This window comes from Notechis scutatus, chromosome 3, assembly GCF_049901735.1.
Source record: "Notechis scutatus isolate UNSWTSFEM ecotype Mainland chromosome 3, rNotScu1.2, whole genome shotgun sequence".
NCBI classification, from domain to species: domain Eukaryota; kingdom Metazoa; phylum Chordata; class Lepidosauria; order Squamata; family Elapidae; genus Notechis; species Notechis scutatus.
The window spans coordinates 5407753-5431488 of record NC_142011.1 but is presented as its reverse complement, the minus strand read 5'-3'; the positions used below and the strand labels follow the sequence as shown (position 1 = coordinate 5431488).

The 23736-nt window shown below is 43.2% G+C and overlaps 1 protein-coding gene across 2 annotated transcripts in view; it reads right to left on the bottom strand.

Annotated features, from left to right (window-relative positions):
• The window catches only part of FNDC11 (fibronectin type III domain containing 11), a 248220-nt gene that overhangs the window by 16024 nt on the left and 208460 nt on the right, over window positions 1-23736 (bottom strand). Inside the window, exon 1 of one of the 2 annotated variants that reach the window (XM_087962373.1) lies at window positions 14947-15216. The exons of the other annotated variant lie outside the window; for it this stretch is intronic. Coding sequence (XP_087818499.1) covers window positions 14947-15095 — 149 coding nt within the window. The 5' untranslated portion in view covers window positions 15096-15216. Of the gene's footprint in view, window positions 1-14946; window positions 15217-23736 lie in introns of those variants that run through there. 2 annotated transcript variants of the gene reach the window in all.

Genomic DNA, 23736 nt, shown 5'->3' with positions numbered 1-23736 from the left:
GTGACTGTCCAGTTTCTTAAAAACATCCACTGATGAAGCACCCACAGTGTCTGAAGGCAAGCTCTTCCACTGGACAATTGTTCTTCCTGTTAAAAACTTTCTCCGTAACTCCAGGTTGCTTCTCTCCTTGATAAGTTTCCATCCATTGTTCTTGTCCTGCCTTCTGGTGCTTTGGAAAATAAGTTGACCCCCCTCCTCTCTGTGGCAGCCCCTCAAATACTGGAAGACTGCTATCATGTCCCTCTTAGTCCTTCTTTTCTCTAGACTAGCCAAACCCAAATCCTGTAACCATTCTTCATATGTTTTAGTCTCCAGGCCTTTAATCATCCTAGCTGCTCTTCTCTGCACTTTCCCCAAAGTCTCAACATCTTTTTTTTTGTGGCAGCCCTTCAAGGATTGGAAGATGCTGTCGTGTCACCCCTAATCCTTCTCTTTGTTAGATTAGACATACTTAGTTCCCACAACCATTATCGCAGTTTGGTTTCCAGACTCTGCACGTTCTAAGAATCTCAACATCTTATTTTTGTATTGCCAGAACTGGATGCCATATTCCAAGCGTGGCCTTACCAAGGCATTATAAAGTGGTAGTAACACTTCTTGTGATAGATAGATAGATAGATAGATAGATAGATAGATAGATAGATAGATATGGAGGGAAGGAGATGATAGATAGATAGATAGATAGATAGATAGATAGATAGATAGATAGATATGGAGGAAGGAGATGATAGATAGATAGATAGATAGATAGATAGATAGAGATAGATAGATAGATAGATAGATAGATGATAGATAGATAGATAGATAGATAGATAGATAGATAGATAGATAGGCAGGCAGGCAGGCAGACAGACAGACAGACAGACAGACAAACAGACAGACAGATATAGAATTCTTTATTGGCCAAGTGTGATTGGACACACAAGGAATTTGTCTTGGTGCAAATGCTCTCAGTGTAGATAAGAGAAAAGATACATTCATCAAGAGACAAGAATCATTAGGTACAATACTTAATGATAGTCATAGGGTACAATAAGCAATCCAATCATACTAGGAAACAGTCAATATAAATCATAAGGATACAAGTGACAAAGTTACAGTCATACAGTCACAAGTGGGAGGGGATGGGTGATAAGGAGTGGTGAGAAGATTAATAGTAATAGTAGTGCAGACTTTGTAAATAGTTGGACAGTGTTGAGGGAATTATTTGTTTAGCAGAGTGATGGCATTTGGGAAAAAACTCCCCTTGTGTCTAGTTGTTCTGGTGTGCAGGGCTCTATAATGTCGTTTTGAGGGAAGGAGTTGAAACGGTTTATGTCCAGGATGTGAAGGGTCTGTAAATATTTTCACAGCCCTCTTTTTGACTCGTGCAGGATACAGGTCCTCCATGGAAGGCAGGTTGGTAGTAATGGTTTTTTTCTGCCGTCCTAATTTCTCCCTGGAATCTGTGTCTGTCTTGTTGGGTTGCAGAACCAGTCCAGACAGTTATAGAGGTGCAGATGACAGACTCGATCGTTCCTCTGTAGAACTGGATCAACGGCTCCAGTGATCTTCAAACTTTATTGAGTCAACCTAAGACTGGGTTGGCTTTTTTGGCAGCTGCAGCACACGGCTGGCTTGTAAGTTAAGGGGTGGCCTACTAGGACTCCCAAGATCCCTTTCATATGTTGAGTCAGGTACTACCTGTTCAATAGCTGTGCATTTGGTTTTTCTTGCTTTTGTGTAGTAGGACCTAAAGAGACATCCAACCTAGAACCAAAGAGAAATTGCTTGACAGGGAGAACAAATCGATCAGTGGGACATTTTGCCTCCAGAGGTTGGGAATGCTCCAACACTGGAAACTTTTAAGATGAGACTGGACAGCTATTTGTCGGGAAAAGTACAGGGTGTCCTGCTTGAGCAGGGGGTTGGAGTAGAAGACCTCCAAGGTCCCTTCCAACTCTGTTATACTATGTTCTGTGTCCTTTGGTCCAACTTTGCAGACGTTGGAACCTCACCATCAACTGTTAAACCTCAGGTTCTATTTTCTCCTCCTCCTCCTCCTCCTCCTCCTCCTCCTCCTCCTCCTCCTCCTCCTCCTCCTCCTCCTCCTCCTCCTCCTCCTCTATTCATAACTTGAAATGCTCATTTCTTTAGACCCGAGATCAATACAGAATATTCTGCCTTTGGCAGGAGTTGGCAACATGGCAAACTTTGAAGATGAATAAAACTGAGCTCTACAATTCTCTTTCTGGCTGACTTGAACTTAAAATTAAGTATAGATGAAATATCCTGCACTTCAAGCATCCAAAGTTTAATATTTAGAGGCTCTTTGATGTTGTGGAACATTTTTTTTTTTGCTGTGCTATTTGTTTTTTTTGCTGAATGTGGATTTTCTTTGATTAACTTCATTTTTAAAAAAAAACCAAAAACACCAGACTTCTAAGAAGGTAATGGAGAAAAAGATGCCCATTTAGTTGACTGAAGAGATGTTGGTTTTGTGTCAACAGCAAAAGCTGTTTCAAAATGGGATTAGATGTCAAGGAAAATACATTTTTTAAATTTAAGAAGAGATTAAACTCCCTTCTTAACAGTCTTGAAAGAACTTCAGTTGTCTGGATAGATTGATTAGTTGCCATTAAGTTGGTGTTGACTCTGAGGAACCCTATAGATAATTTTTTTTCTCCAAGGCAACCTTCATCCAGTTTTCAATTGGTTCTTTCATTCTTTCAACAGTACCACTGTAATTGGGAACATCTGCCATACTGTTCATCGTCTTCTCCTTCCTTCCACCTTTCTCAGGATAATGGACGTCATTTTTCATTTCATGGACTTCAATGAATGTTGTTGAGCCTCCAGAAATGAATGTTGTTTAGCCTTCAGAAATAAATTTCATTTCTGGAGGCTAAAATATATGAAGAACAGTTGCAGGAATTGGATAGGTTTAGCCTAGTGAAAAGAAGGGAAAGGGATGACAGGATAGCAGTGTTCCAATATTTAGGGGCTGGCACAAAGAAGAGGGGGTCATCTTATTTTCCAAAGCACCAGAAGTCAAGACAAGAAGCAATGGATGGAACTAACATCACATCCCAGACATAAACCGTTTCACCTCCTTCCTTCAAAACAACGCTATAGAGCGCTGCACACCAGAACAACTAGACACAAGGAGTTTTTTCCTGAACGCCATCACTCTGCTAAACAAATAATTCCCTCAACACTAACTATTTACTAAAGTCTGCATTACTATTACTATTAATCTTCTCATCACTCCTTATCACCCATCCCCTCCCACTTGTGACTGTATGATTAACTTGGTTGCTTATATCCTTATGATTTATATTGTTTCCTAGTATGATTTGATTGCTTATTGTACCCTATGACTATCATTAAGTGTTGTACCTGATGATTCTTGATGAATGTATGTTTTCTTTTATGTATGCTGGCAGTATTTGCATCAAGACAAATTACTTGTGTGTCCAATCACACTTGGCCAATAAAGAATTCTATTCTATTCTATTCTATTCTATTCTATTCTATTCTATTCTATTCTATTCTATTCTATTCTATTCTATTCTATTCTATTCTATTCTATTCTATTCCATTCTATTCTATTCCATTAATTCTATTGTATCCCATTCTATCCCATTCTATTCTACTCTATTCTACTCTATTCTACTCTATTGCTTTAATGACGCCCTGATTCACTTAACAAATATGGCAAATGAGGTCGTAAAATCAGGCCCGATTCACTTCAGCTCCTCGCTGAGGTGATGCTCAGTCACAATTACGGCTGTAAGTTCGAGGATTATCTGTAGAGGTAGCCCTCGACTTACAACAGTTCGTTTAGTGACCGTTCAAAGTTATGACGGCACTGAAACAAGTGACTTACAGCCATTTTTCACACTTACGACCATTTTAGCATCCCCCGCGGTCATGATTTACATTCGGGTGCTTGACAACTGACTCACAGTTATGATTTATGATTCTCCCCAAAGTCCATGGTGAAACCAGATTCACATAACAGCCGGGTTACAAATTTAGCCACTGCACCAATTCACTTAACAAAGGTGGCAAGAAAATGGGGAAAAATTCAGTTAACAAATTTCTCACTTAGCAACCTAAACTTGGGGCTCCATTACGGGCGTAAGGCGAGGACTATCGCTATTCCTTTTTGGGTCTTGGAATAAGATGTACACAAAGTACCCATGCTTTCCCCCCAAATAAGACCCTGTCTTACATTTTTTTTGCTACCAAAATAGGCACCAGGTCTTATTTTTGGGGGGATGCCATCCACTAACCTCACTTGCGCACATCGCTCCCAGCCTCCTTTTTGCTGTCAGAGGCCTTCAGGAACTACTTCTGCAACCGGCAAGGCTTTCCTGAAGGCCTCTGCAGCCAATAACAGAGCTCTGGATCGATCCAGAGCTTTGTTCTCAGCTCCAGAGGCCTTCAGGGAAAGCCTTGCCAGCCTTGCCCGCTGCAGAAGAAATGGGCTGGCCAGGCAGGTGTCGGGGTGTGTGCGAGGCCTGGCTACAAGTATCCAAAGGTAAGTAGTAGGACAGCTCCACCACACACCCCATTCCCCACCCTAGCTTAATTTGTACCTGTCCACTCTTAATTAGGGTTTATTTTGAGGGTAGGGCTTATATTGGGTGCACGTGGAAAAAAAATCAAGCTAGGGCTTACTTTCAGAGTAGGTTGTATTTTTGAGGAAACAGGGTATATGTTTTTCTTCCTCCTCACTTTCTTAAGCCCAAACTCCTGAGCAGCCTTAGAGGTTTCTGAAATAAATGAACCCCTCGGGATCAATATCAAAAGTTTGAGACTGGTGAAGAAGTCTTTTGCCTGTCACCCAGGGAATAATGAGGTTTTAATGTTCTCATTTGCTGAGGGTTTAAGAACTTCCCTTTCCAGATGTTTAATTCTCGGCATGCGGAGAGGCAGCCAAAAGCCATTGATCCTGGAATTAGACAAGAGCTCTGCAAAAGAACATCTTTTTTCTGGCCATATCGATCTTCCCATTTACCCATCTGAGGCTGAGTCAGTTTAACTCTCAAGCGCTCAAAAGTTCGGTAGACTTTTGGTCAAAAAGCACTCGACGAGGACGCGTGTCAAACAGGAAGAGATTTTGAAAAACCAATAGAATATTTGCAGCTCAGGGTTGAACTGTGAAGTCCTTGGTGGTGCTCTCTGGGTTTGGTTGTTTCCTTGCTGACGTTTTGTGACCCAGCTAGGTAACATCATCAAGGATGGAAGGGAGTGGGGTTTGAGGAGAGGGAGGAGAATGGTGGGGTCCTTGGTGCTCTCTGGGTTTGGGTATTTTCTTGCAGATGTTTCATGACCCAACTAGGTAACATCATCAGTGCTAGAAGGGAGTGGGGTTTGTGGAGAGGAGGAGGAGGAGGAGGAGGGAGGAGGAGGAGGAGGAGGAGGAGGAGGGAGGAGGAGGAGGAGGAGGAGGAGGAGGAGGAAGATGGCAGAACCTAAAATTTAGCAGTTAATGGAGAGGTTTACAATCTGCAAAGGTGGACTTTGTTTTCTGGAATTTCTTCATATGGGGTCCTTGGTGATCTCTGAGCTTGGTTGTTTTCTTGCAGACATTTCATGACCCAACAAGGTAACATCATCAGGGCTGGAAGGAAGTGGGGTTTGTGGAAAGGAGGAGGAAGAGGGAGAGGACTGTGGGGTCCTTGGTGCTCTCTAGGTTTGGCTGTTTTCTTGCAGACGTTTTATTCAAGAGTTTTGCAGCATTAATTCAGCGCCAGAAAAAATAAACCCAGATGGCTGATGCTTCCTTTAACATCTTTATAAACATAATAAGTAGATTTTACAAACCAGCTGTAGATTTCTCCAACACGGAGCAAACTCAGACAGAAACATGCTGCAAGTTCAGATCAGAGCTCCAGTCTTCAGCAAGCAAGTTAGTTTCTCTTTTACTTTACTTCAGCAGGCAAGCAAGAGGAAAGAATCGGTTTCATTTTCAATAGACATACTCGGAGCTTAACATAGCTGCAGAGTTTTTATTTTTTATTATTTTATTTTTATTTGTCAATTGCTTACAAGATATTAGGTATAAGGATAAACATAGTTATGAATACATGGATACATATAAGAAAAATATAAAAGAAACAATAGGACAAGGACGGTAGGCATGTTGGTGCGCTTATGCACGCCCCCTACACACCTCTTAGGAAAGGGGTGAGCTCAATAGTACACAGTCTAAGGTTAAAGTTTTTGCGGTTTGGGGAAAAAAACACAGAGTCAGGTAGAGTATTCCAGACATTGACCACTCTGTTGCTGAAGTCGTATTTTCTGCAATCAAGTTTGGTGCGGTTAACCTTGAGTTTGTATCTGTTGTTTGCTCTTGTGTTGTTATGGTTGAAGCTGAAGTATTCATTGACAGGTAGGACATTGCAATGTATGATTTTATATACTATACTTAGATCGGACCGAAGGCGGCCTAGTTCTAGGTTTTCTAGGTCTAGAATTTCGAGTCTGGTGGCATAAGGTCTTCTGCAACGAGTAGAGGAGTGGAGAACTCTTGTGAAATATTTCTGGACTTTCTCAACTGTTTTAATATCAGATATGTAAGTTGCAGAGCTTAATATAGAGCCACGCCTAGGATCAGTTTCAGTTTCCAGCCTAGGCTACTTCTAGTTTCAGTTTCCAAAAACAGTCCTCATTGGTTGGCTTAGTTGCTATGCCTATTCATTGGCTGACCTTGTTACCAAGCTCTATTCCAGTTCATGAACATACTCTGACATGTTTTGTGACCCAACTGGGTAACATCATCAGGGATGGAAGGGAGTGGGGTGGTGGTGGTGGAGGAGGAGGAGGAGGAGGAGGAAGAGAGGGAGGACTATGGGGATCTTGGTGTCCTCTAAGCTTCATTGTTTTCTTACAAACATTTTGTCACCTGACTTGGTAACATCATCAGTGTGTCAGCATTCCAGGAAAACAAACTCTAACCCAACAAACTCCGACAGGCATTTTCTCCAGTTCCATTTTGTTAGAGTTGTCACACTGGCACATCTGGGAAAACCTGAATCGGAGAGTCCCGGGGTTTTCCTCCAATAATTAAAAATCACACAATTCAATCCCCCTGCACCCATCACTCCATCACATCTGTTCCAATCTGAAGCATCCCTTCAACCACTCCTCCTCCAGGGACAGGGATAACACGATCTGGACTGCAAAGAAGAATGCTATTATGTCTAACTACAACCACTCTACAAAATCCCTCCTCCCAATTTCCCAGGCCCAGGAATGTGGCAGCGTGGAAACTTCCGGTGCTAGTAAGGCTTCCAAGGCTGACCCAGTGCCTGAAGGGAGTGGGATTTGGGGAGAGGAGGAGGAAGAAGAGGAGGAGGAAGAGAACTGTGGGATCCTTGGGATCCTTGATTTTCTCTGAGCCTGGTTGTTTCCTTGCAGAAATTTTATTACCCATCTAGGTAACATCATCGTTACTAGAAGAGAGAGGGGTTTGCTGAGAGGAGGAAAAGGAGGAGGAGGAAGAGGAGGAGGAGGAAGAGGAAGAGGAGGAGGAGAATGACTGTGGGGTCCATGGGGTCCTACACTTAGGCAAGAAAAACCCAAAGGACACAGATAGACTGGGGGAAACCAGGCTCAATAGCAGTGAGAGGGATCTTGGAGTCTTAGTGGACAACCAGCTAAATAGGAGCCAGCCGTGTGCAGCAGCAGCCAAAAAAGCCAATGCAATCCTAAATTGCATTGACAGAGGGATACAATCGAGATCAAGGGAGGTACTAATACCACTCTATAAAGCGTAAGACCACACGTAGAATACTGCATCCAGTTTTGTTCACCACATTATAAAAAGATGTTGAAACTCTAGAAAAAGTACAGAGAAGAGCAACCAGGATGATTAGCGGATTGGAGACTAAGGCATCTGAAGAACGGTTGCAGGAACTAGGCATGGCTAGTTTAATGAAAAGAAGGACCAGGGGAGACATGATAGCAAGTCTTCCAATATTTGAGGGGCTGCCCCAGAGAGTAGTGGGATGAGGGGTCAAGCTATTTTCCAAAGCACCCGAAGGCCAGACAAGGAATAATGGATGGAAACTGAACAAGGAGAGATTCAACCTGGAAATAAGGAGAGACTTTCTGACAGTGAGAACAATCAACCAATGGAACAGAAGTTGCCTTTGGAAGTTATGGGAGCTTCATCACTTGAGACTTTCAAGAAGAGATTGGACTGCCATTTGTCAGAAATGGTGTAGGGTCTCCCACTTGGGTGGGACAGGGTTGGACTAGATGACCTATAAGGTCCCTTCCAACTCTGATTATCTGTGCTCTCTGTGCTTGGTTGTTTTCTTGCAGATGTTTCATTTCCCAAGTAGCTACTACTGCTGCAGCATCCCATGGTCACATAATCAAAATTTGGACACTGGCAGCACCCTGTGGTTTCCATTTGCATTCTCCCTGGTAGTGTCTGACAAGCAAAATCAACGGGTGAAGCTAGATTCACTTTACGACTGCGTAATCCACTTAACAATGCCATGATTTGCTTTATGATTGTGTCCCAAAAGGTTGTAAAATCAGGCACGATTCCCTTAGCAACCGCCTTGCTTAGGCCTGGACATTCCAGTCCCAATCTCGTAAATTGAGGACTACCAATAGATGTTTGGGGATATTTAAACTAACATAAAGAAAACCTGGCAGCATTGGATTTTTTTTTTCCCAGTGCAGAAAAGTTCGTTCGACAGTTGGAACTCTTTTGTGTAAAAGTTTGGAGGATTTGAATCTCGGGGAGGGTGGGGGAGAATTTTATTAAATGGGTAAAATCAATGTACACTTCACAGAAGGCGCAATTCCCTGTCGCGAATGCTGAATTAATAAAATCTTGTGAAATAGGGGAAGGGACTAGATAAGGCCGCCTCTTGTCCCCTTTGCTATTTATTTCAGCTTTGGAAGTATTGAATAGAGATATGAGATAAGATAACAGAATTGCTGGGATGAAGATTAAAAGAGAGACTTATAAATGGCAAGATTTGCCGACAACCCATGTTCATTTTGAAGAGCCTCTGGAAGGAATGAAAATATTAATGGGATATTGATGGACTTAAGGGTATTAGCCAGCTTTGAGCTTAAAACAAAACAAAAGGCAGAGCTATTAACTTAAAAAAAACAAATGGCATTGATGTGGAAAAAATTGCTTTTAAGACTGAAAAAAAAAAAAAGGAAAATACTTGGGTATCACTGTGACTAATACGAAGGGTGTATTATAGCAGAATAATTATGTGAAGACATAAGATGAGATTAGAGAGAAATTAATAATGTCACTGTTGGCGAGAATTTCACAATAGAAATTAATGTTTTGCCAAGGGGTTTTTGGTTTGAAACAATACTTATTCTGACAACTGTTGTACCACTTAAATAGTGGCAGAAAGATATATCTGAGCTTGCATGGCAAGGGGTGGGGGTGGAGGAGGAAATCAAGAGTTAAATGTAAAACACTCCAAGATGCAAACAGGAACATGGAGACTTCTTGGTCTTCTGATTTTTCTCAAAAAAACATCACATTCTGCTGCTCACTTTCAAATTATTTCTTCTTCTTCCTCCTCCTCCTCCTCCTCCTCCTCCTCCTCCTCCTCCTCCTCCTCCTCCTCCTCCTCCTCCTCCTCCTCCTCCTCCTCCTCCTCTCTACCAGCCCCATTCCCTTCTAGCCCTGAGGATGTTATCTATTTGGGTAGTGAAATGTCTGCAAGAAGACAACCAAGCTCAGAGACCATTGACCCCACAGTCCTCCTCCTCCTCTCCCCCTTCCTCCTCCTCCTCCTCTTTTTCATCTCCTTCTAATATGATGTTACCTGATTAGGTCATGAAATGTCTGTAACAAAACCACCAACCACAGAGAGCACCAAGGACCCCACAGTCTTCCTCCTCCTCCTTCTCCTCCTCCTCCTCCTCCTCCTCCTCCTCCTCCTCCTCCTCCTCTTCTTCTTCTCCACAAAGCTCACTTCCTTCTAGCACTGATGATGTTACCTGGTTGGGTCATGAAACGTCTGCAAGAAACCACCAACCACAGAGACCAAGGACCCCACAGTCGTCCTCCTCCTCCTCCTCCTCCTCCTCCTCCTCCTCCTCCTCCTCCTCCTCCTCCTCCTCCTCCTCCTCCTCCTCCTCCTCCTCCTCCTCTTCTTCTTCTCCACAAAGCTCACTTCCTTCTAACACTGATGATGTTACCTGGTTAGGTCATGAAAGGTCTGCAAGAAAGCAACCAAGTCAGACAGCACCAAGGACCCCACAGTCTTCCTCCTCTTCCTCTTTCTCCTCTTCCTCCTCCTCCTCTTCTTCTTCCTCCTCCTCCTCCTAATCTCCCCACTCCCTTCTAGGCCTGATGATGTTACCTGGTTGGGTCATGAAAGGTCTGCAAGAAAACCACCAACCTCAGAGAGCACCAAGGACCCCACAGTCCTCCCCCTCCTCCCCCTCCTCCTCTCTACCAGCTCCACTCCCTTCTAACACTGATTGTCAGGGCTCCAACAACTTCACCCCCATTCAAATTATAAGTCTCTAGCCGCATCTCTCAGAGAAAATAAAATGGATTTGTTAGAAGCGGCCATGTTGGTGTTAGCTGGATGCAGCCGACACTAAAATACATCATTCATTTCCCCTTTGGACCCTGGTCTTCCCCCCACCCCCGGATGTGTATTCTCCAATGGGACACATCCATAGCCAAGAGTCATCAATCGTGCTCTCCAGTAATATTCTTGCACGCCGACAACTTTGGGCTGCCAGGGTGATTATCTAGGCACTTAAGGAATGCGCTGTTTTCCCCCACTCCCTTTCTGCTGGCAGTTAGAAAGACCAAAGGAGTCTCTTTTTTAGTTGACACGATGATGTTACCAAGTTGGGTCATGAAACGTCGGCAAGGAAACAGCCAAGCTCAGAGAACACCGAAGACGCCACAGTTCAACTCAGAGCTGCAAATATTATCTTCTATTGGTAGCACAGGAGTATTTTCAGCACCATCGACCTGCTTGCCTTGCTTGCAAATTGCAGTTTAATTTCACGGTCTCCAGAAGGCGCCCAAATTTTGATCCCTATCCAAATCAAATCAAACTGCAAATGTACTTAAGTAATTAATTAAATGCATTTCAAGGGCTGCCTGACTGCACCAGGCCTGCAGGGAAGACGTAATGCCAGGATATAAAGTTTAGTCACCCCAGGGAGCAATAAAAACCCTCTCTAACATATAAAAAGTAGTCTAAAAGGACCTTGAATTAGCCTAGCCCAAGGCCTAACAGATGTTCTAATGTATCTCTAATGCTCCATAATATGGTTTATTATATTTGGGGGAGAATGGAGGTTTCTTTGCATTGAAAGGCATGGCTGTAAAGGTTGGTTCTAGGACAACAGCGGCCCCAAAATTGCAAGAGAGCAGCAATAAAGATGGAATGGCTAGAATAAGTTGAAACTTGGGATAAGGAAGTCTCTAGAACGGGAGTTAGCCAACCAATCTGTGGACTTCAATTCCCAGAAATCCCCAGCCAGACATGGTTCTGCTGGGGAATTCTGGGAGTTGAAGTCCACAAGTCTTAAAGTTGTCAGAATTGAACACATCTTCCCTAGAGAAAATAAAATGGAAAATAGTACATGCTTCAACAGGTTTTTGACTGTTTTTTGGGTTCTGTGGATTGTTTAGGCTTGTGTCTCATTCGTCAGAAATGGTGTAGGGTCTCCTGCTTGGCTGGGGGGGTTGGACTAGATCACCTCCAAAGTCCCTTCCAACTCTGTTGATCTGTATCTATATCAATCATCACTTGAGACTTTCAAGAAGAAATTGGACTGCCAACTCTGACCAACGGCAGTCCAATTTCTTCTTGAAAGTCTCAAGTGATGATTGATATAGATACAGATTAACAGAGTTGGAAGGGACAGTTGTTAAGTGGGGTTTACTCCATTTAGTCCATTTTCTCTCTCTGGTTTTTGTGTGTGTCTTGTTCCACTTTGTGGCTGGGAAAAAAATGGGGAAAAACGTGTCCATTTTTCCCCCATTCCAGGCTGTAACTGCCTGTTGGACAGAGACCTAGTTAGGACAGGTAGTCCTCGACTTACGACCACGATTGAGCCCAAAATCTACGTTGCTAAGTAAACACATTTGTTCGGTGAGTTTTGCCCCATTTTACGACTCTTCCTGCCACCGTTGTTAAGTGAATCGCCACATTGTTAAGTTAGCAACACGGTCATTAAGTGAACCTGGCTTCCCCGTTGCCTTGGCTCCTCAGAAGGTCACAAAAGGGGATCGCGTGACCCTGCTACCCAGGGATGGGATTCTCCAGGTTTAACGACCGGTTTTGGCACGCTTCGCAAGGGGTTCGGCTAAACCGGTCCGATCCGGTAGAATCTCATCCCTGTTGCATATATCATAAGTGAGCCAGTTGGCAAGCATCTGAATTTCGATCACATGATTGTGGGGATGCGGCCACATTTGTAAGCCATGAAAAATGGCCGCAAGTAACTTTGAACGGTCACTAAACGAATGGTGGTTGTAAGTCGGTTGTAACTACCTGCATTGCTGGCCTGCATTGATCCAGCCGCCTCAAAAGAAGCACTAGAGAGGATAACTTAAAAGCAAGGTGTAAACCATCAAAACAAGGGTGTTTTCCAATTGCAAGACATGAGTCACCCGAGCAAAACAAAGGGATTATAAAATCATGTATTTTATGATGTTGAGCCCGAGTGACAGATTTTGGGGTTATCAGAAGGGACATTTAACACACTAGGCAGGTAAAGGCGGTTGTTAGGGAAGAGATGTCCATAGATAGATATGGCTGGGATATAATAATAACGTAATGTAATGTAATATAATATACATATAACTAGCTCTATACCAGTGCTTCCCTACAAAACTATGCGGTCAGGCTTAGTTTTTGGGGAGGAAAATAACGGGGAAAAATTTCTGCTTCTGCCTACCAGCATCCATCGGTATTCATCTGGCTAGCGTGTGAGAGAGTTGAGGGCTGTTTGGAAACTGAAACAGTACTTGCTATGTGAGCAAGGAGGAGACAGCAAGGAACCTGGGCATGGCTTAGCTCAACTGTTCTGTACTAAAGCTGCTTGGTGCTGTGAAACTGAAACGGAAACTCCTCTGCTTGTGTTTTGCATTTGGAACAGATTTCTTTTCAGGTGGGGAGGGGGAGTTAGCATCAGGGCATGTTAATAATAATAATATAGGAAATACTCTCAATGCTCTGATGGTCATTTCGAAAAATCCTTTCTTAGTGAGCCCTTAGAAGCCAAGAGGAACATAGGTGTCAAATTTCAAGTTTGTAGGCTTTATGGTTTTGGAGATTTTGTGATGATGCGTGAGTGTTTTTTTGCTTTTAATATAATATAATATAATATAATATAATATAATATAATATAGTATAGTATAGTATAGTATAGTATAGTATAGTATAGTATAGTATAGTATAGTATAGTATAATAATATAATATAATATAATATAATATAATATAATATAATATAATATAGTATAGTATAGTATAGTATAGTATAGTATAGTATAGTATAGTATAGTATAATAATATAATATAATATAATATAATAATATAATATAATATAATATAATATAATATAATATAATAATATAATATAATATAATATAATATAATATAATATAATATAATATAATATAATAATATAATATAATATAATATAATATAATATAATATAATATAATATAATATAATATAATATAATATAATATAATATAATATAATATAATATATTATAATATAATATAATAAATGTAATGTAATATATTATAATATAATATAATATTATAATATAACCTAACATGACATGACATGACATGACCTGACCTGACCTGACCTGACCTGACCTAACCTAACCTAACATAACATAATATAATATAATATAATATAATAATATATATATTTTAAGAAGAGATTGGACAACCATTTGTCTGAAATGCTATAGGGTTTTATGGTTATGCAGGGGGTTGGACTAGAAGACCTCCAAGGTCCCTTCCAACTTTTTCTTTCCTGGGCAAAAAGAGTGTTTTATCCTAAGTTTCTGTTGACCTGACATTTCTTCCTTGTGCTCCATCTTGATTTAATGATTCTTTGCTCTCTTTTTAAAAAAAATCTCTCTCTGTTGTGAATTTGTGAAAGACTACAATGCTGGAACAAACATTTGAGAATGGGTAGAGGGTGGCTTTGAAACAAACCAGGTTTGGTTTGGAAATGTGCCAAGCCAAGAAAAATGGTTTGAACAAGGAGGTGAAAACATTGCAATTTGACCTGTTCATCAATGGACTCTTCAACCAAAAAAGTTAGGTTTAATTTTTGCATGCTTCAGAATGAGCCCTCTTGGGTTTTTTTTTTAGGGAGCATCGTAATTTAATCCTGAGATCCTAATGCAATCCTAAACTGCATTAACAGGGAAACAATAAAGATCAAGGGAGGTACTCTATAAAGCCTTAGTAAGGTCATGTGGAAAGGGAATTTCACGAAGGCAGTAGTGTCACACAAAAACAGGAAAAGCCCAAGGGGAACATCAGGTCAGCCAGAAAACAAACTTACATAGGAAAAGGAATCAAATAAAAAGTATTAAAGAATCCCCTATAGACAAAAGCCTAAGTAATTAAGAAAACTAGACAAATAGGAAAAGGAAACAAAAGATAATTTAGAAAACCCTTACAAACACAGGACGTACCAAATAAGCAAAACAAACAGACAAAAGACACAAAGTATAAATTACAAAAGGGACAGACAGGAGATTGCCACAGAACAAATATGAAAAACTATCTTAAAGCTAAAAGAGATTACAGAAAACCAATAATACAATCTGGCCACCCTGCAGAGTTTGCCCTTCGGCGGAAATGAAGACAAACTCAAACAGGGTTTGAAATATAAGGCACTCACACAAAATCAACTTACAACGGGAGAAAAGGGTATAAAAAACCAGGGACTTACCATAAGAAGCTAGCTAGCCCAGGAACGCAGACTTCTCGCTGTTCTCCGCCTTCCTGAAAAAATAAAAAGATCCAGCTTTCAAGCGGTTGTCCGTATCCTTGCGCCGGAGCTCTCCCAGCGGGAAAATCGAATCCTCGAAAGAAAGGCATTTTGACACCTTTCAACAGTCACACCTAGAGTACTGCATCCAGTTTTGGTCACCACATTATAAAAAAGATGTTGAGACTCTAGAAAAAGTACAGAGAAGAGCAACCAGGATGATGAGGGGATGGAGGATGAAACATACGATGAACGGTTGCAGGAACTGGGCCTGGCTAGTCTAGGGAAGAGAAGGACCAGGGGAGACAGGATAACATCTTCCAATATTTGAGGGGCTGCCCCAGAGAGGAGGAGGGGGTCAATCTATTTTCCAAAGGACCCAAAGGCCAAACAAGGAACAATGGATGGAAACTGATCAAGGAGAGATTCAACCTGGAAATAAGGAGAAATTTTCTGACAGTGAGAACAATCAACCAGTGGAACAGAAGTTGCCCTCAGAAGTTGTGGGAACTTCATCCCTGGAAGCTTTTCAAGAAAAGATTAGACTGCCAGAAATGGTGTAAGGTCTCCTGTTTGGGTGGGGGGTTGGATTAGATGACCTCCACGGTCCCTTCCAACTCTGTTAATCTGTATCTATATTCCTTGTTGTCATATAAATTCTTGGGGTGTCATGAACCCTATTTGGTGACCGCTCCAGGTCTACATCCAGGCTAACCCCGTGACTGTTAAGAGAAGAGATTGCAAAAACATGCTTGTGAATTGAGGGTTTTTGGCTTAGATCAATGTATCTCAACCTGTGTTGCATGAAGTTGGGGAACTCCAGGGGGAATTCTGGGAGTTGAAGTCCACGCATCTTCAAGGGGGGGGGGGGCAAGATTGTCAAACGCTGGTAGATCTAGTCCATTTTCTGGAATGGCTCCAGATTGAGCACCGGGGGAAAAAAAAATCCCTCCAAAATAAAAGGAACGTGAAGGGAAGCAGGATTTAGTTCCTACGTTGGCTCTCTTGCTACCTGCCTTTGCTCTCTTCTCAGCCACCCAACTGGTGCTAGGGTGGAAAGCAGAAGCGAATCCTTGCGAAGATCCCATGAACTTTATGAATGCACGCCAAAATTTGGCAGTAAATTGAATTTACTGTCAGAAATAATTCTTTTGGGTGCACCATGGAGTCTGTAGATGTGTTTCACAAATAGTCCAGCCAATTACCGAGCTGATGGTGACTCTTTACATGGCACAAAATGGGCTTGTTTTGAAAACAGATCGACGACTGTCCAGATAACGGTGTGCCTTTTGCTGTCTACCCCAAATTTTGCCCCCTTTAAGATTCGATGCTGCATCCCAAATCTACTCGGACGGCTTGCTCGCGCCTTCTGAGATTGTTTTCCAAGGATTTTGGCAAAGTCTTTTGGATTAATCGGGATTGTCGGATTTGTAGATGTCCAGCTAAGCAGCTGCGACTCTTTTGCTATTTTCATCCCAGGGAGCGCAACGAAAAAAAAAAAAAAAAAAGCTCTTGTCAGCAATTGCATAACACTGCTGCAGTTATGTAATCTGTCAAAGCTTGAACCCTTGATTTGTTTTGATCTGGCTTTGCAGCCCAGGCCCTTTGGCGTTGGTTGGTACCTGCTCCACACGGGGGGAAAAAAGGAGTGAGTCAGGGATATGCAAAATACAAAAGCCAAACAGCCCCGCGGCTCTTGGAAATGGAACCATATTGCGGCTCGTGATGTCCCCGGACAATGGCTCTAAAATGGATGCTTTCCAGCTGTCTGGCTTTGAATGATGCTTGTATAGCCCAGTCAAAGGGCAAGTTAAGGAAGTGGGATGGGGCTTCATGGGTGCCAAGGTTGCTCCTCCCCACTCAAAAGTCTGATCTGTGGGGTCCTTGGGGCTCTCTTTGAGCTTGGGGTTTTTCTTGCAGACGTTTCATGACCCAAGTAGGTAACATCATCAGTGCTAGGAGTGTGGTGTGTGATGGAGGAGGAGGAGGAGGAGGAGGAGGAGGAGGAGGAGGAGGAGGAGGAGGAGGAGGAGGAGGAGGAGGAGGAGGAAGAGGAGGACTGTGGGGTCCTTGGTGCTCTCTGAGCTTGGTTGTTTCCTAGCAGACATTTCATGACCCAAGTAGGTAACATCATCAGCGCTAGGAGTGTAGTGTGTGATGGAGGAGGAGGAGGAGGAGGAGGAGGAGGAGGAGGAGGAGGAGGAGGAAGACTGTGGGGTCCTTGGTGCTCTCTGAGCTTGGTTGTTTCCTAGCAGACATTTCATGACCCAAGTAGGTAACATCATCAGTGCTAGGAGTGTGGTGTGTGGAGGAGGAGGAGGAGGAGGAGGAGAAGATGGTGGGGTCCTTGGCGCTTTCTGAGCTTGGTTGTTTCATAGCAGACGTTTCATGACCCAACTAGGTAACATCATCAGTGCTAGAAGGGAGCGTGGGGTGTGATGGAGGGGCAGGAAGAGGAGGAAAACTGAGATCAGTGTCTCCAAGTTTCGGGGTTTTCTTGCAGACATTTCATGACCCAACTAGGTAACATCATCAGTGCTAGAAAGGAATGTTTGCAGACATTTCATTACGCAACTAAATAACATAATCAGTGGTAGAAGAGAGTGGGGTCTGCTCTCTTTCTATACGCTAGTGCCTTGCTCTGTTAAGCTTGTCCTGTACAGGTTATGCCCTCGACTTACAACAGTTCAGTTAGTGACTGCTCAAAGTTACAAAGGCCCTGAAAAAAATGACTTAAGACCATTTTTCAAACTTATGACTGTTGCAGCATCCCCCACGGCCGTCGATCTTAAACTTGCAAAAGGCCGTTCTAAAGGCATTTAAAACCTTATTAAACACCGCAAATCCCAGGTTTAAAAACGTGCAGCCCTTCTTTGGAGATATCCCTTCTGCTCCGCCTTCCAGTTTTATCTCTGGCATTCACTCTTTTACTGTGGAGAACTATTGGATTCGGGCTTGAAATTTTTTGGGAGGGTTTAGTATTTTATTCCTGGAAATTCTTTTTTATCACGCCCGAGATGCATTTTTCTGTGTCTGATCATGAGGGAAATAAAGACACACCAACAAGAGGTTAAAAAAACAACAAGATGCAAAAGAGGTTTCGTTTCAAAACCGGGAAGGGCTTTTCAATCCCACCCGCTTAGCTTTATTCACACAAACTGTTTTAATTTACAAAGCTGCTGTCATTCATACACAATCAGGAATTTCCACAGTCTTCCAAGGATTTAAATACAAGGTCGCACACCAACCCAAGCAAACCAAAAGAAATAAAAATAATGAAAATTGAAATGATAAAAAGATACGGGGTCCTCGAGTTACCAGCTTCTGTGCAAAGAAAAGGGAAAGAGAATTCTCTTAAGACTAGCACGGGAAAAACTGCCTCTTGAAGTCTGGGATTTAAGACCGTTCCTTCTGGGCATTCAATTATTATTAATTCCACCCACCCCCCCGGAATCCGTGTCCATGTTTGCAAAGGGTCATGTTTGGGCCTGGACCCTGTGGAAAAAAAGGGGATTTCCCCCCCTTTTTTTCCCCTCAGGGGTATCTTGCAGGAGGATTTAAAACAACAACCAAGATGGTGGTTATAACGACACAGTGGCTATGGATGATTTGGATCTTTCGCGATCACTGCTCTTCTAGACCAGGGCTTCTCCATACTGGGCAGCTTTGAAGACTTGTGGACTTCAATCCCCAGAATTCCTCAACCAGTTGGCTGGGGAATTCTGGGAGCTGAAGTTCACAAGTCCTAAAATGGCCACATTTCGAGACACCCTGGTCTCTAGACTAAGGGTCTTCCAGCTTCTTCCACCCAATGGGCGTCCAGTTAGGTTCTAGATATCCCTACAAGTTGGTATCTACTTCCAGATATCTAGTTCTAGTATAATCTAGGTATCTAGTATCTAAATATCCCTACAAGTTGGTATCTACTTCCAGATATCTTACTACTAGAAATTAGGTATCTAGATCTAGATATCCCTTGTTCTAGATATCCCTACCAGTTGGTATATAGTTTGATATCTAACTGTTGGAAACTAGGCATCTAGATATCCCTTAAGTTCTAGAAATCCCTACCAGTTTGTATCTAGTTCCAGGTATCTAATTCTACTAGAAACTAGGTATCTAGATCTAGATATCCCTTAAGTTCCGGATGTCCCTACCAGTTGGTAACTATTTCCAGATATCTAATTCAACTAGGAACTAGGTTATCTAGATATCCCTTACGTTCTAGATATATCTACTCATTGAGAGAAACCTGGAAATGATAGCCCAATAGTTTCTGGAAGCCCTTCAAGTCAGGAAAACTCCTGACCCTTGGAAAAGCAGCAGAAGGAATGAAAGAGCAGATGACCTGGGCAGTGATCAGAGTTTTGCCAGGCAGAAGAAATTCTGTAAGAGGAAGACCCAGGTTCTTCCAACTCAAGATGGCAAAAAGATTTTTGGGCCACTGTGCACAGCGCAACACAAGAGGTGTACAACTTTGGAACCAAGAACGCAAGAGAAGAGACACCCAGCGTCCACTCAACTGCAAGGAGTGAGGTAGCTTTTCCATGTTAATCCAAGCCAGGTAATTCCAGGAAGTGATGTCCAATTTATTTATATTTTAAAATGAGGGATCCAGCCATTAACTTCCGATAACTTTTTGCAACAATTGTTTTAAATTCCGTGCAGGTTGAGAGCAGCTGCTTGCCTCAGGGTGCCCCCAAAAGATTTCTTCTCTCTCAGGAACCAACCAAAGCCCCAGAGAGAAATAGTACCAGATGCTCAAAAGGCAAGCTTTTAGATGTAGGTCCAAGTCATCTTCTCTCATTTAGGAACATTGGGCTCATGGTATATATCAGGGGTGTCCCACCTTGGCAACTTTTAAGACTTGTGGACTTCAACTCCCAGAATTCTGGGGTCCATAAGTCCATAAGTCTTAAAGTTGCCAAGGTGAGACACCCCTGATATATGTAGTGTCACCAGGCCACCAAGGAGAAGATCTAGCAGTTGTTCACCCATCAGGGCACAACAAAAACCGGGGCTAGCTAAAAGTCTAATTTTGAAGGAATGTTCCCAGCCCGCAACACAACACTACGCTCTCGGATTTAACCATTTGGTTACTGGAAAACCAGATCCAACCCCATTCCTGACAGCCTGTTTGGGTCAGCCATTTCTATGGGCTAGTAAAACCCACCAGACTACTGAAAAGACTTAAATCCAAGATGATAGCTAGATACTGCAATACGTTGAGGAGGACAAAGACAAGAGGTTCAAATTGGAATCAATCTCTCTCTCTCTTGCACACACACAAACAAAAGATTAAAATAAAAAAAGGATTATTGCTCTATAAAAGGACTCTGGCAGTGTGTTTCAAGATGCCCCAGAGGCACTAGGTGGGAAGGTGAGGGAGCAAAGGTATTAGGAGATTGCGAAGCCAAGGAGGAGCACCTCAACTCTTCAGCACAACATCTGGAGAAGTGGAAATCCGGAGGGCTTGGGTCCCTCCCGCTTCTGCATGGGTCAAGTTGGGAAGGTCAAGGCAGCCTAGAAAGTAACCAACTTGCAGAGAGGGTAGTCCTCATGATGGGGAGTGGGGTATCTGAATGCCCCAGGCAGAGAGGGCGGAGCTGACGTCATAGCGATACGGTGGAATCCTTCGGGGCTCCTCGGGAGGATGTTGAAATCTCAAGAGCTGGTGGTCCATTGGACCTAAATTTTCCGGAAGAACAACCATCGAGGAGAGGACACTCTGCCGATCCCAGGGAGACCGCAATATCCCTGGTTGATCCAGAGATATAGCCTCTCTAGTCGACTCAAAGGGAAAGCGGTCATTGCGAACCGCGACAAGGCTGGCACAGTCTCCGGTGGGATAAAGAAGAAAAGAGAAAGTGTGGTCGAATTAGGTGAGAACTTTAAACTTACTAAACGAGAAGAGCCCCCTGAAAAGAAAGGGCGAGGGGAAAGCCAGAATTAAAGGGTGGGTGGTATTTAAATCCCCCCCTTTCCTGGAAGAAAGTGGCGAGGAAAGCTGTTTCCGGTGCCAATAGAAAGAAGAAGCCATTAATTATTGAACAAAGAATGCCCCAGGCAGAGTTGGACACCCTAGATCTTGGCCAACATCAACGGTGGTTGATGGCCGGTCTTCCCTCAATAGGCCAAGGGCTATCGCGCCTTAGGCTAGCGACATTTATTGCTACCTAGGTATCCAGCTGCCCCAAAGCTGGTGGGAAGGAAGACTTATAACCAGGAATGTCATGTGTTGGGTTGGTCAAGAATGATATCCTACCCCAAAACTCTTTACAATCCAGACTGAGGTGACAGCAGCTGTAGTCTTTGTAAAAGCTAAGTTTAACTACTCAAGAGTAAGAGAAAGTCCTCTTGTTTTACGTTGGAAGAGATACTGATGCACAACCTGGCCAAGAGGTGTTTTTTTTTTTTGCCTAGAACCAGTGGAGAACTACATCCCCTTGATGACCTGTGGACTTCAACTCCCAGAATTCCTGAGCCAATCACGGTATGGCTGGCTCAGGAATTCTGGGAGTTGAAGTCCACAAGGTCATCAAGGGAGCGTAATTCCCCGCGACTGGCCTCAAATCTGATCAAAGTCGAGTTCAAACTTAGTTTCTCGATGATACAGAACTAACTCATGATGGACTCTTTTTAATTCAAATGGAGAAGCAGCTGCAACATGTAAAAAAGGAGAAATTGGAAGATTATGGCCCGATGTACAAAGAGAGGAGAGGTGGGGGTGGAACGTGGTACCCTTAGAAAAGCTGTCGAGATGCCAGATGCCAGCTTCGATGCCAGGCTCTTGCCACTCCATGCAATGAAAAGCAGAGAAGATGGTGATGAGGTGGGGTGGGGTGAGGAAGGAAGGAAGGCTCTGTGAATGGGCCAGGGTCAAAGTGCAAACCTCACTTCAATCCTTTTAACTCAGAAACAGTTAAACTGTAAGCAGCAAACTGAGATGTAAACAGCTTAAAATAAACTCGAGGGGGGGGGAAAAACGCCAATCGATTCCCCAAATAACTTATATATATATATATTTGACGCCGTTGAGATCCGATAGGTCTCAAGAATAAATCAGCAATCTCCACTTCAACATTCCTATAACCCAGGGGGTCTTCAAACGTGACAGCTTTTAAGACCTTGTGGACTTCAAGTCCCAGAATTCCTCCTCCGGTTATGTGAGCTCAGGAATTCTGGGAGTTTGAAGTCCACAAAGCCTGAAACTTGCCAAGTTTGAAGACCCTTGATATAACCAGTGACTGAAGGGGACTTCTGAGTGAAGGTGGGAGGGAGATACCTGTGTAGGAAGCACAGTCATTGTGCCTGAAAAGGAGACACCAGGAGCTTGGGACCAAAAGGTCTATTGCTTGTAACACAACACAGTCACATCCATGAAGTTAAAGCAAAGGTCTCCAAACTTGGCAACTTTAAGACTTGTGGACTTCAACTCCCAGAATTCCTCAGCCAGCAAAGCTGGCTGAGGAATTCTGGGAGTTGAAGTCCACAAGTCTTAAAGTTGCCAAGGTTGGAGACCCCTGAGTTAAAGGAAGTTCACACCCAGAAGCAAGGAGAGGCTCTCGTCCATTTTTGTGGGCAACCAAGAAGAAAACCACCATGGACAAGAGATTGCAAAGTGGAGCTACACTGAAGCACAACCCACAACTCAAAAAAGAGCCCCTTCCTTAACTTTTCATGCATTTCTTGCAAAGAGCTTGAATAAGGCACTTTCATAAGGTCTAAGCCAGGCGTGTCCACAGCTTTTAAGACCCGCGGACTTCAACTCCCAGAATTCCCCAGCCAGCACGGGAGTTGAAGTCCACAAAAGAGCTAGAAGCTACCGCCACAAAAGCGTCGTAACCCTCGCCAACGGGAAAGGCAATCGCACAACAGCATCTGATCCGCGAGGCTTCCTCCAAACACACTCTCTCGCCCCCACGCAACCGTCCCTCCAAAGTGCAGCAGTCAAAGGTGAGGGGGTCCCTTCGCCGGAAGCTCGCGGGACTCGTTGACAACGCAAATGCGACATGGCTCGTGCCCTGGGATCCTAGGAGGCATGGCTGAATGGACCTCTGTAGGAAAAAAGGGGAGTTCTCAAATCTTAATTTGGGGCAACAAGTTCATAACAGGGCTTGTCAACACCCCAAATTTGGATCCAACTTCCCCTCCCCCCCTCAAAAAAATCTGGCTAGCTCAGACGGTAACAGAAACATCCGGTAGCATGAAATTTCTCTCGGGAAAAAGTTTTAGTTTTAGAATCCATTCATCTTGGATCTCAAAAGGACCCCTTTGGAGATCGGTCTTGTCAACCATACACAAATGAAAAACCTTGTAAACTATGTTACATCCACAATAAGACCGATATTCATTGTTTAAACCTGGCGACACGTCACGCCGGTATTTTGTAGAGTAAATCCTTTTCAAGAACTGCAGCGCGCAATCCTCTAGAAACAATACGGTCGACCTTGGTAACAATTGAAATTACCCGCTTCGCTTTATATCAGTGGCAAAAGACAAAAGACACCGATTCGGATTTATGATGCTGATCCAAGCCTGCCTTCCCTGCCGCTGGAAGAAGAGTGATCATCCCAAGACCACCCTAGGGCCAATTTAAAGGAGGACAGTCCATTCAAAGCAGGTGGTCAGCTTAGCATCCCCGTCACCGAGGAGGAGCACCTGGCTTAAGACTTTCAAGAACCATGGAATGATCATCTTAGGGGAGAACTAATTAGGGCAGTAGTTTAAAACTGGGAACATTTCTTTTGT